General features: G+C 37.2%; 1 protein-coding gene across 2 annotated transcripts in view; it reads right to left on the reverse strand.

The window, feature by feature from the left end:
- LOC106516082 (testis-expressed sequence 264 protein) overlaps positions 1 to 13,611 on the reverse strand; it is a 59,664-nt gene that overhangs the window by 25,014 nt on the left and 21,039 nt on the right. For both annotated transcript variants that reach the window (XM_014006267.1, XM_014006268.1), the window contains one exon: positions 9,362 to 9,583. In XM_014006267.1, the coding sequence (XP_013861721.1) occupies positions 9,362 to 9,583 (222 nt within the window). The remainder of the gene's footprint in view (positions 1 to 9,361; positions 9,584 to 13,611) is intronic.

Consider the following 13,611-nt stretch of genomic DNA (forward strand, 5'->3'; position numbering starts at 1 on the left):
GCGATTTCCGGTTAGCTTCTTAGCTTAGCCTCCCTTCACACCGACAACACACACATGCTTCAGCAGAGGCCACGCCTCCTGCAAGAAATTGATTCTCTATGCAGAAAGTCCAGACCCTTGTACGAAGCAAAGTGAAGGACAGGGTCTGGTTTAAACCAGGCTAAGCGAGTCCAGACCCTCTGTACGAAGCAAAGTGAAGGACAGGGTCTGGTTTTCACCAGGCTATCACTACATATGAAGGTGTGGTAATATCAGATCATTAGCAGACTTCCAACAGCACAAAATAATGATGAAAATAATGAGCCTTGATCTAAACCTTTTTAAAAAAAATTATGAAAAATGAAAATCTGCCTTTGCAAAAAACTCCTTTGATCATAGAAAACCCAACAATGACTCAGAAATATCAGCAGAATGGTGTTAAAAACTTTTTTAATGGCTACAAGAAATTTTAAGTTGTTAATTTTGCCTAATATTTGGTTCCATAACATTAGGCAAAGGGTAAATTTTACCCTATAGCACATAAGCCCCTAATGTTCTGTTAAGTAATTTTGCACATTTTATTAAGTTATTATTTTACATATTTCAATAGTAAACATTTCATTTAATCCAGAATGTAGATGTTAACATTGAATAAGTTCCTGCAGATTGTGTTTTATTAACAATAATCTGTAAGACTACATAGAATACACTGCATCATTGGCACACATCCATCTTCTCCCAACCAATTAACTTTCCCTTTATTTCTTTTGTATTACTCCTTTAAGCCTATAAAATCCCATTATAAATTCTGTATTAGTTCTCCACTCCATTTCACTTTTTCATGTGGCTATTTTAAACGTAGGAACGACAGAATGACAATAGTTCCCCAATAACACACCAGTCTTTTCAGAGTCTGACTGCTTCACAATAATGGGACATATCTCTACAACCCTATTACAGTCTTCATTTTATTTCATAGCTATGGAGGGGGGGAAATGGTTCAAAGAGTCTGAAGGCTTAATAAGTGACTGTCGTTGCTGCCAGGATGAACAATCCAGGTGTCACTCAAGCAAAACCAGTCTTTACTCAGACTTATTCAACCTTGACAAATGACCAAAGACAGTCTGGAAGTCACAGAGTTGAATGGAGCAGCTAAGTCTTAAGCCCTTATTTTTATCTTTTTTCTTTTTATTAAGTTTATTCATTGAGGTCCTAGAACTTTAYACCTTAGGATGATGCTCCCAGCCTGTTGTCAGACTCATACTTGAATGGTTTAAAATTGCCTCTTGAATTGCTTTTGAGAAAAATCCCTCAAGAGGACACTAGGCAAACTCATTTCATTTGCTTATCTGTTGCAGTAAAAGACACAGCCAAACTGGTGGAATAATTTAGCTAACTGAGAATGATTGTGTGTTGATGTGTGCGTTTCTGGGCAGCAGTGACAGAGTGGTTAGGGGAGTCATCCTGAAACTGGTTGGTCGCTTGTTCACTCCCCTATTTCAGCTGTCTCAGTTGTTGTGTCCTTGGGCAAGACACTTCACCTGTTGTTCACATTGTAGTTTACCATCAGTGTGTGAATGAATAATGTAAAGCATCTTTGAGTGCTCTAAAGTGTGCTATATAAGACTGATGCATTATTATTATTATTATTATTATTATTATTTTTGCAGAAGGTATCAAACTTTTTATGGATTTATCAAAAAAGTCTCAAATTTATCCAGTCACAAACAAGAACATCAAAGCCCTTCAATTCTTRTTTTTAATGTACATTCATGTGTGTTTCCCTAAAATTCTGCTGATTTTAATTTCATTTAGAACAGATTGGGTCTTGATTATCTTCCTGCAGCCAGGAGCCCCAAAGACAACACCATATGTGCTGTAAGATCTGTGCACCCTATTTTTTTAAGTACATTTAAGTCTAAAGTGCTTCAACAAATGGGATATTTATGGAACTTCTGCAGTCATTTTTTGCACATATTACTGTGTTTCAACATTTCAAAGTAAACATTAAACAGTGCACAATCACAGACTCATAAAAAGAAATCAGACAACATATTGTACGTCCTTCAAGGTTTGCTCGATTTGTGACACTAACAAAAAGATAAGAGAGCTAAAGGCAAATTTTAAAAAAAATCACCTAACATCTAAAAATACGTACCCTCCTAAACTGCAGTCCCACCCTCCTGTCTGATTTTAATTCAGGGTGACTGTGCAACAGTGAATAAAGTTTAAATCGGATCAATCATATGTAGATGTGACATTTAACACCAACAGTAGATTCCCAGCTGCTTGGTGGATGAAAGTCGTGTTTGAACATTCGATGYGCAAACTCCAGAGAAACTCCTGAGGGAAGTGTTCTCTTGCAGGGTCGTGATGCAATATGGTTAATAAAAAGAGGCCCGCTGACTTTGCATATTGTTATAAACAAATTGGCTAAAAATAGAATCACGAGATGRTGATTTAATGCAATCACATACACGTTTCTCTACTTCAACATAAATAACTTTGAACTAAAATGGTAACAAAAACCTAAACATATTTAATGCAAATAAATGCAAGGAGATGAGGAAGAAGGAAAACATCAATATTAGGAAACAAGTACAGAACCAGACATGTTTCATGTGTGACTACTTTCAGTTCAGCTTGACAGCCTGAAAAATCTGTAACATTTTCCAACTCACATCTGAAACAGATAAGAGAGAGAAAAAAAGCTTCAATGATCTTAAAATTAAATCCTGGTTTCCACCTGCATTCAACTAAAACTCACTCAGGTGTGACWCATCATTATAACCTGGACTACATAATTAACCTAAGAGCTTTTGGTACAAAATGACAATTATTTTATAAATGCTTACCGTAACTAGGAGTTAGCCAAATTTCTTGTCTAAATTCTTAAATTTTGTTGTTTTGTTCATTTCTTTAATTAGGAACTGAGGACTATAATGACTTGTAAAAAATACTAGTTTTTACACTTTTAATTCTATTTTAACTAAAGACACATAGAGAGAGAAGAGGATAAAAAGAAGACAAAGAAGAAAAAGGAAGCAAGAGTTAATGGAAAACCAGAGATGCAGGAGAGATGGACAGATGGTTAAACTGACAAGACAGCTACTGTATGTTTCACCTTTATTTTCCAAAGTGGATTCTAYAATGATTTCATTGAATAAAATAGTAGCATATAATTAAAAATGGTTTAATTGATAGATTTTGGTTTAGAGATGGTTTAGAAACAATGAAAAAAAAGAGAATGAGGTGAATAAGATGAGGGAGCTGGAAGAAGAGTCAAGCTAATACATACAAAAAACATGTTTGGGGTGTTACTTTAGTAATAGTTTCTGACACGTTCAAAGAAATCTTAAGATTATTTTCTTTTATGAGGATACTTAGGTTTAACGTGTTAAGTAGTATTTATTTGAATAAGATTATCGYTCCAAGTTTATGTAGTTTGTTTAGTTTTAAAAGCAACATATATAAATTACACTTATTATGGACTATGTGCAATATCTTTTTGTCACCTAACTATAATGCTTATATATTTTTATATTATTTATTTTATACTGTTTCTATGTCCATAAGTGTCTTTATTTTGTTTTCCTCCACAGTGGTTATACTTTATTACTTTATTCTAGTGTGCTTATCTTTTATACTCTAATCATTTTACTTGAACGGTTACAATAATAACTCCCTCAGGGATCAAWAAAGTATTTTGAATCTGATTCTGAATATGGTTTTGGCCACCCGCAGACTAGCCATTAGCTCATCAATCTGACCAAAATGACACTTTTAAAATTATTTTTACCTGAGAACTATCTACATGTCTTTGTGTATAACTGTTCCACAGAACCCTCTTTCAAAAGATCTGAAGTATCACTTCAAAGATAAAAATTTTATTTGAGTAATGGCGACTTGTGTATCAAAATAGCTTTATGTTATGTAAATGTTACGTTTGACAGCAGTTTTTATATRCTTCTTTTAAAAATGAAGACATACAGATGTAAGTGTTTCTACAAGAGTGAAGCTTATGAACAAAATAAACTTTCTGAACATTTTAAAAGTTCCCACTTTGCTGAGAAACCTGACCACCACAAGTAAAACTGTGTGGATTCGGACCTGTAAATACTTGTACTACTCCTTGATACATACGTGCAGCCATCGTACACTTTTAAACTTCCCGTCTTCATCCTCCTGCATGAAACTGCTTTCCTGACATTTTCAAATATGTAAACCCAACAACCTTTTCTGACCTTTCTGAAAGGACGTCACAGTTAGCTAGAAGTCGGCATGTTTAACAAACCCTGCAGTACAGCATCTGTGCATCCATCTCGCTCATGTGGGATAACAAGAAAAAGAAATGCAAAAGGCAGCAGCTCATGTCCCAAAACCGAGCCTTGATTCTTTGTCAGGCAACCTGTTAGAGACCCTTCAACTTCTATTTGTTTCAGAAAACAGCCAATTGCACTTAACAAACTAAAACTTGCTTTACATTCAGCACAGAGCCCCAGCGCTGGCAAGAAACTTGAGTGCCCTCGAGCAAACAAATGTTTCATCATCTGCTTTTCAGCAACTTTAAATCTCTGTGAATGTCAGGAATATTCTCATCTCATCCTCAGCGCTCGCTCCTGTCTGCAGGCCGGGCCACTGTGCTTAAGCCAAATCTCAGGATGCCAATGCTTCTGTGATCTAGTCCTCCACTAAAAAGCCAAGGCACAGAAGAAAAACATCGGGGCCAATCGATGGCCTGACAAGGCAAATATCAGACTTGGCCATGGGGCAGCGATTCAAAGTGTCTAACAGACAGAATTCATTCTGCCATGACAAGCTAGGCATGCTAAATGCTAATGRGCTTGTTTGAAAAGGTCTCACCATTTGGGATTTGTTCAGCCATCAACAGAATACTTTATTCACAGAAAAAACTACTTTAAACGTATTTCTATTCATCTGCTTCTGTTAGAGATTAAATTTAATTTAAAGGGATCAACAATTAGTTGTAACATCAAACGTTATTTGATAAACATTTATTTTAACTGTAAAATAAAGACTGTAAAAATACTGTAGGATGTTCAGTTTTGTAAATTTTTAAAGATATATTTTAACAGAGATGGAGCCATTTTATTTACACACAAAACGTTCTGGGTAAATGATGACGTGGATAGGTCCTCCGTGTGAAGCTGCTAGCGAGCTATATCCACCCTGAAGGTTAATCTTGGACAATATCTGAYGATCGACTCTTTTAAATGAAACCAGAGAGCGTTGACAGAGAGGAGAAGGTAGAAATGACTCAGCCTGTAACTGAAAATATGGATGGAGGACAACAGAGCTGCTTCATGGAAGAAGAACCTCAGCTTAGCCTGTTAGCCTTCGCACTAGCCCTCATGCTATATTGCCTTATATGTATTAGCTCGGCGCTAGCGCGACAAACAAGCTAAACTGAGGTCCTCCATCCATATTTTCAGTTGCAGCTGAGTCATTTTTGCGTTCCCCTTTCTGTCATGTGGATGGAGGACCTCAGTGATGAGAGGAGAATGTGTAGCGCAGAGCTAATACATATACAGTATATGGTGATAGTGTCGGGGCTAATGCTAAAGCTAACAGGCTAAGCTGAGGTTCTTCCATGAAGCAGCTCTGTTGTCCTCCATCCATATTTTCAGTTCCAGGCTGAGTCATTTCTACCTTCTCCTCTCTGTCAACGCTCTCTGGTTTCATTTAAAAGAGCCGATCGTCAGATATTGTCCAAGATTAACCTGCAGGGTGGATATAGCTCACTAGCAGCCTCCCACCAATGACCTAGTTGATGTCATCATTTACCCAGAATGCTTTGCATGTAAATAAAATGGCCCCGTCTGTGTAATATATTTTCAAACTTTTAGTTTAAAAATTATAAAAATTGAGCATCCTGCAGTGTTTTTACAGTCTTTATTTTACAGTTAAAGTATACAGTATGTATATCATATAAAGTCTAATGTTACAACTAATCGGGGATCCCTTTAAATATTCCAACTGGATGCTCTATGTGATTGTCAAAAATTGTTATGTTTCATTGATTTTAGTATTTTTGACACCGTTTTTGGCCTTTTTGTTAGTACTGCTGTTGTTGAGTCAAGGATTTAACCATAACTACAATAAATGGGAACACTGTTGCATTAAAGTCTTAATTAAAAACTAGAAACTTCAGTTGGTTAAAAAYGTTTCTGCTAGGGTTCTAATGAGAGATCATATTTCCCCAGCTGTAGCTTCTCTCCATTGTTTTCATGTCAAATTCAGAATAGAATTTAAAATTTTCTAACATATAAAGCTCTCAACAACCAAGCTCCATCTTATATTAAAGATCTTATCGTTCCATATTTTCCTAACAGAGCATTTTGCTCTCAGGCTGCAGGTTTACTTGTGGTTTCTAGAGTTTCTAATAGTAGAATGAGAAGCAGAGCTTTCAGTTATTAAGCTCCTCTCTAGTGAAACCAACTTCCAGTTTCTGTACGTGACGCTGACACTATTAAGGCTAGACTTAAGACTTTCCTTTTTGATAGATTTCCAAACAAACAGTCTTCACCAAAACAGAACTGTCTGGGAAAGTTTGGGAAGCCTAAAGGAATTAACTGTTTAATTACAGCATCCAACTACAACTATTCCAATTTAATTTAAGAACTATTTATGTTTCTTTAGGAAAAAAATTAAACAAAATGTCAAAAAGCTTCGTGATATTTGGACCTCTACAACTACCACTAGCCAYAGGCAGGCTTTGTAAGTTGACCTTTTGGATAGGCTAAGTGCCACTGGAGCAAAGCCAGGCTTAAACGGGATCCAAACAGATGGCAGAACCAGCCACAGACGGGTCACACAAACACATTCGTTCATTCAGCTGGCGCAGAGCGACTGAGACAACCTATGGTGCTGCCACCTGTTTTCACACACCTCGGGACTTCTCCACATTTCTAAAATCCTCCGCTCACTGCARTGACTCCGTTTTCTTGCACCCCTCAAGCAGTACTAAGATGGATCATTCATTTTCCTTTTTTTGCTGTGTTTTCATATTCATCCCACACCTCTGTCTATCTCCCATCTATACAACTCTTCCTTATACACTATGTAACACAAGCCTCCAAATCCCTAAAGGATGCTGCAAAGAAGGTTTAAGAAAGTGTAATGAAAAGATTTGACGCACTAAACTTCTTTCAAAATACATTCTAGCTTTTTGCTGCTTAGGAGAAAAAGCATGACTCAATGTGATGATCTTGAGGTTACATATTGATCATTTAGTTGTGATAGATTGAAGTCAGCCCACCTCTGATTCATTCTCAAGCACATTTTGCACAATTTTCCTGTTTTCTAATCATAAAAGTAACCATATAAAATTTAGCTTATTATGTTTGTTTATTTAAGTTGTTCATTTTTTTAACATATGATAAACATTTAAAGTCACAAATAATTACCATATAATAGACGTTTTTATGACATCAAAACAAAAACACCGAACAGCTTAGTGTTCACTTTGTGAGAGCACAGAGGCCCATGGGGAATATATGGGATGGACTCAATGGTGAGATCCAACATCAGACAAACAAAAAAATGAAACCAACAACAAGCCCAAACACACACGTTAGGTTCTGTTCAGCCACAAAACAAAAACTTTGTATTTACCATTTACACAAGTCCGGTTCACACGGCAAGATAAATGTGCCCCTTTTAGGCCCAATTTTGCCCTTTCGACAAGCTTAAGAATGTCTCAACTATTGTGATGGCTCTACAGGTAATCTGATGAGATCTTCCTGTCGTGTGTGGAGAACCTCGGCACTGCTCTGATCTCAAATCAGGCATATTCATCATGTTGGATTGTGTTGACCTGATATCCCAGCATGTGTGGTGTTCCCTGAAGAAAAATGAGCTTGCAGACTGTTCAGTGTTGTGCAGCCAATCAGAAAGCGATTTGATGAAAACACAGAGAATCCAAAATAGGGAAAACAAAACTACCATCCAGAGGACAACGGAGATGTTTTTTTGTTTTGCTTTTTCTCTGTTAAAAATAGTCCACAAACTATCACCACTGATAACTCCCCGTCTGTCACGTTTATTTACTCTGAACTGAGTGAGTGAAATCTGTTTGTGCGTGGTATTACTTTTGCCATGTGGCTGTTATAAACCTGTTATATCTATGTTTTTAATAATCGTGTGTGTGTGTGTGTGTGTGTGTGTGTGGGGTGGGTCCTCAGGTTAGGAAAATCAACCAACAATTTTAAAATCTTGCCGTGTAAACCAGGCATTAAAAGTTGCTGCAGTTTGTCATGTGTTAATGAGTTTTGTAAAAACAAATGTGTTTTCTGTTTTGCTGTAGCCTGGTTTAAACCAGACCCTGTCCTTCACTTTGTTTCGTACAAGGGTCTGGACTTGATGCATAGAGGACTGATTTCTTGCWGGAGGCGTGGCCTCTGCTGAAGTTTAAAATGATTGGATCAGTTGGCTGCTACGTATGTCGCTGTGACGGAGGCTAAGCTAARAAGCTAACCRGAAATCGCGTGTGCTGTAAACAACCCTACTGAGAGGAGAAATACACCGAGCCAAACGAGACGACTGTAAATGAGAGCTGCTGCTTTGTCAGACAAATTTATTTTAATTTGAAGCCTTAACACAGACTGACTTCATTCACTTCCTCCACTGCCGTATGCTAAAACAACTAGCAGACAATGCGCAGAAAGTCGACGTCGTTCAAAACTCCTCCTGTTTGCTGATTGGCCCAGGTAAAATAAACTACAAGCAGACACTGTGCAGAAAATTGGCGTTCTCTTCTCTGATTGGCCCGGCTAAAAATCTGCCAGCGAAATTCATCTCAATGGGAGAAGTCCAAGATGGAGAAGTGAAGGGAAAGTAGAATTGAGCGGAGCTGTGTAGGAAGGCAAGGGCCAGGCTAGTTTTGCTGTGTAATAAAATTGCAATTTCATTTTCTAAATTATAGAAAGATTTGTGAAATGTGTTTGCATTTAGTGTTTAATGAAATTTTGGTTTTATTTTATACTTTTGATTGTCTTTATTAAATCGTTGTGGTTACAGAAATTATGTTTTTTATAGAATGTATTAAAACAGGTTTTAAATGATTCGAAAATGAAACATGTTTCCAAAATGTAGTTTAAATGTAGAAATGTTCTGTTTTGATCCTGAAGGTTGGCATAGAAGACACCTGGAAAATGGAGCTTTGTGGTGGTTCTTAATGGCCATGTTGTATATTTATTAGTTTTTCATAATTCATCTTTTAAACCTCATAATTCAGCATTTGTCATTTGAATTAATAAATAACTTTGGCAATTTAAGTTGTGTGGCATTTCATTTCAAATTACAATAAAAACTTATTCAGGTTTTCTCATAGTGGTAAAGGAGCCAAGAAAGAGCCACATACCTTTATGTATTGCTCAAGCTGTGGATAAACTCTTCTCACCCTGAGGATAGTGGAGAAAAAGGCCCGATGGGGGACTGAGGTAGTGACCACGTGTGTGACTTCAGGGAAGGAAAAGACATTAAAACCAGATGCCTTGCAGCGCTTTAAAAGTTCCTCATCCACTTGGTTTTCCCCTTCGCTCAGAATACAGCCGACRGCGTGGCGACAAAGTGGTCCAGGTGTCTGCAAAGAACAAGCACATAAATAATAAAGTTTCATGATACGATATAGAAAATTTAAACAGTATATACTTGTAGATTTAAAAAAAGCTGCACTTCAGTGTCACTAAAAATCAAATTATAAAATGTTAAGTGTACTCTACTTGGAGAAAAAAAAACATTTTGATGTTGCCTTTTTTCCTCTTCACTGAGTAATAAAGCCTTTTTCTGGGCAAAAGTGGGTATGCAGCGTGACAAACTCGAGTGTAACACCATTATAAACAGTGGCTCGCAAGAAGCTGCCTCACAGGCAGGCTCTATTGATTTAGAAGTATGCAATCATAGTTTAAGTGTGTTTTTAGTTCTGTTGGGTGAATTTACTCCATCTATCATTTGCCAATCAAACCAAAATCAGTGCTTTAACTTTTCACAGCTTCTCCATTTCCCCTCTCAGTTCTTGTTTTTTTTTTTTTCTGAAGCCTTTTGTGTTTGTCCTTCTTGAACATAATTTGTATCTGTCGAATCCAGATTGACAAAACTGTTTACAGCCTCCTCCAGTGTCACAGCAGCATGTGGGACACACAAACTGTGCAGGAACTGATTGCACAAAAGTTGCCATTTGTGCATCATTTTCAACTGTACAGTTCAATTGTCAGAAAAAATTAAAAACATTTATGAAATGTCACCCTGTCATTATTTAAGTAGTGTGTTTTTTCAGAGAGTCATATACACAAGGGTTGTGTAAAGTAAAGAAAAATAATTGCAAAACACAATAAGAAATACAACTTTGGCATGTCAGCCAGGTAGTAAAGGCATAAATGTATTCAGTTAAGATGCATTAGAAAAATTGGGCAAAACAGCAATTATTTATCTTTCCTCTATTTCCAGCACCTCGATGCCCTTTAAAAAAAGGGGGGGAGGGGAGAATAAAGGGGGAAACTCTCTAAATGAATACTCTGGGGATGACGAAGATGCTCTCCCACTGTGCTAAGATGAGCACAAATGAAGGGTTGTGAAATAAATTATCTAGAATCATCTAATTTGTTCATCCCTTTCAAATGTGGCCAGTGTGTCCAAGTAGGCACCTATACAGTATTGTTCACAAGTTACTCTTTTTTTTTTTCCATACGACCAGCTGGACTTTCTTGTTCTTTATTTATTGGTATATCCTCAGGCTTTCTAAAAGTTAAACTTCTGATTTTAGCTGCTTTTTCACTCGGTTTTCAGCTCATTTTCAGAGGAGTTGTATTTTTAGATTTTTTATTTTTTGTAGTTCTAATTCTGGAACCTTCGGGCAGTAACAGACCACTAAATTCAAGGGATGGATCAGTGCTGTGTGGACACATAAACAACAAAGCCTCACCAACCAACCTAGTAGTTTAAAACCAGCAGATAACATGGTTTGATACATAAGGTGATTCACAGAGAGTAATTAGCTAAGGTGAGACCAAGGAGGTTCTATAGAACAGCTGGAGTACGCAAAGACCACGTGACCGTGTGATCAGCTGGAGAAGCTAATGGCTAACGCTAAATGGGCAAGAGTCTGGATTTCCCATTACTGCACATGTTGACAACAGAGCAGAAAAAAGGACTGACGATGTATAAATCATTAAAACTGTTAATAATATTACTAATGCCGTTTGTGTTTTGATTTACTTTTACGTTATGATTTACCTAATTTCCCTCTGGGATCAATAAAGTATTTTTGAATTGAATTTTTTGAATTTTTTAACAGAAGATAAACAGGAAAACGTCTCATTTTACAACACAAGTCAGCAGATCTGATCTTATTTAGCTCAATGTGATCTAAGCGGAACATAATGTAACAGTTTAAAATTAAAATAATCTTATAAAGTCGATGTAATCACTGTTATTTGTTGAACTGGTTAGCAGATATTAGCTTGTGGAGCATATTTAGCACTATTGAATCATGCTACAATTTAACACAAACTATTAAATATTACAGGTGATTTGTCCTCTGACGAATATTTAGACCTACAGAGTGTAAAATAATATTATAAATGTGAGTATTTTTAGGTTTCTGTTAGAGGAACCTGACATGTTAAGGAGATGATTAGCTAACAGAGACAAGTTTCATCCTATAACCAGAGAATATTTTCTAACTGTTGACTGGTAAATATAAATATTCTTATTTTTTATGACAGTAAGAAGAAATAATAAATACACTTTATTATTAGCTGAATTCATCATTTTTCAACTAGCTAAAGTCTAAGTTACAGGCTGACTTCAGGTCTGGTTTAGATCATTGTTACTTATAAATAATATATTTTTCTGGCATAAATCTGCTGTTTTACATGATTGTTGAATGAAATTAACATAATTATTAATTATTGTAAAAACATGACCAATAATCTGTGAAAAAGATCCAGTTTAGCTTGCCTTTTATCTATTAGTTTCTATGGAGGTTGTGAGCTGTTGTCCTTTTTGACGCCATTTTTGCTCCTCCATGCTGTCACAGACACAGTGTACGGTATGGGCGGGGCTCAGTCTAGTGATCTTTATATTTAAGTTTATGGGTGAGACAGACAATGCATCTCTCAGATCCTGTGTCAGGACTATCAGATTCAGTTGCCAGCAAAAAGAAAAAAAAACTTTTTTAGAATTAACATTTGTTCGCTTTGTTTTTTATACAAACTGCACAATGCTCTGTCACAACCATGTACAAGATAAAGCAAATTAATAAAGCAGCCAAAGTCCAAAAAACAAAAACAAACTTGGAAAGACCTTCAGAAAGCCTTTAGAAGAGCTGACCAAAACACTTCGAAAATAAAAAATGAGGTCTGACTCCTTAGAAGCAAAATGTAAAATATGGGGTTATTTAAAAGTTCTACACTCTACGTATATTTGCTAACATGAAAGGCAACATATGGTTAGAAGTGTGAGGCTCACGATACACAGCACAACAGGCTAACACAAAATCCCACTCACACACAGTATCGCAAGTCTTTGTTTTGCTCCTCAAGCTGCCCTCATTATGACACAAGCGTGATGCCTTTTGATGTTCCTTCACCACACTGACAGCTCGTATAAAACAAATAGTTGTGATATTCATCTCAAGGAATCAAACCGTCTTGTGTCTCTGCTGAACAACAGAACAGGCGTCGGTGAGGCAATAAAAAAAGGGAAGGGGAAAAAATCAAAGCATCTTCTCCAGCATACAAAGCATTTCCTATGAACACGGATTCAGTAAAGCTTAGGTTGTAAATGTTTTAAAGTAACTTTCTGGAAGAACCTGATTCACCCCCGAAGACTAAATGTACATTTCCTGTTCAGCTCCTCACCCAGGTGCTGTTCTCACTGCTTTCACCACATTGTGACACAAACACTGGTCCYTGAAGGTGGGCAAACAGATTTGTCAATCTGCTGCTGTTCCACTTGTCATCTATTACATTCAGACAATCCAAGTCCCAAGGTCTCCAAGCGCTGACCCTAATCACTTACTCTGAGCATCAAGTTTGACAGAATACTATACGATCTCTCCTCATCGCTTCCCTCTGATGTTTGCTGGATTCGAAGTTTGAGGCTTGAAAACAGAGGTGAAACGTGCACACTGGGTCACAGAACCCCCACCCTCTGGCTTTGAAGCTGTGAAGAGGCTGATGGAGGAGAAGGCTTTAGCGAGCTGAGCCTCCAGTGTGTGCTAGCCGTTTGAAGGAGCAGACAGCGCTGTATCCATGGCAACCGTCTCAGGACCAAATCAAGTTCTCATTGAGGTCTTTTGTTTCTCCAGAGGAAGTGATTAAAGGAGGTAAAAGTGAGGAAAACGGAGAAGAGGGGATGAGACTATAAGCATCCTCTATCTGCTGGACTTCTTTTTCTCCACTGCAAATATTGGTGGACAGTGTCTCCCTATTTAAACACCAAATGCCTGTCCTCCTACGTGTGAGAGCACTCCGGGGTTCCCGACGCAGTCAGTGAATGGCATCCTGAGGCTAATGAACTGAGATCATTACGACAATTATTCCAACTTAGATCAGGACTTGGCTGTGACTGTGCAATGGAAGCAGGACCCAATGCTAGCCTAATTGCCAG

Source organism: Austrofundulus limnaeus, unplaced genomic scaffold, assembly GCF_001266775.1.
Source record: "Austrofundulus limnaeus strain Quisiro unplaced genomic scaffold, Austrofundulus_limnaeus-1.0 Scaffold35, whole genome shotgun sequence".
Taxonomy (NCBI): Eukaryota; Metazoa; Chordata; class Actinopteri; order Cyprinodontiformes; family Rivulidae; genus Austrofundulus; species Austrofundulus limnaeus.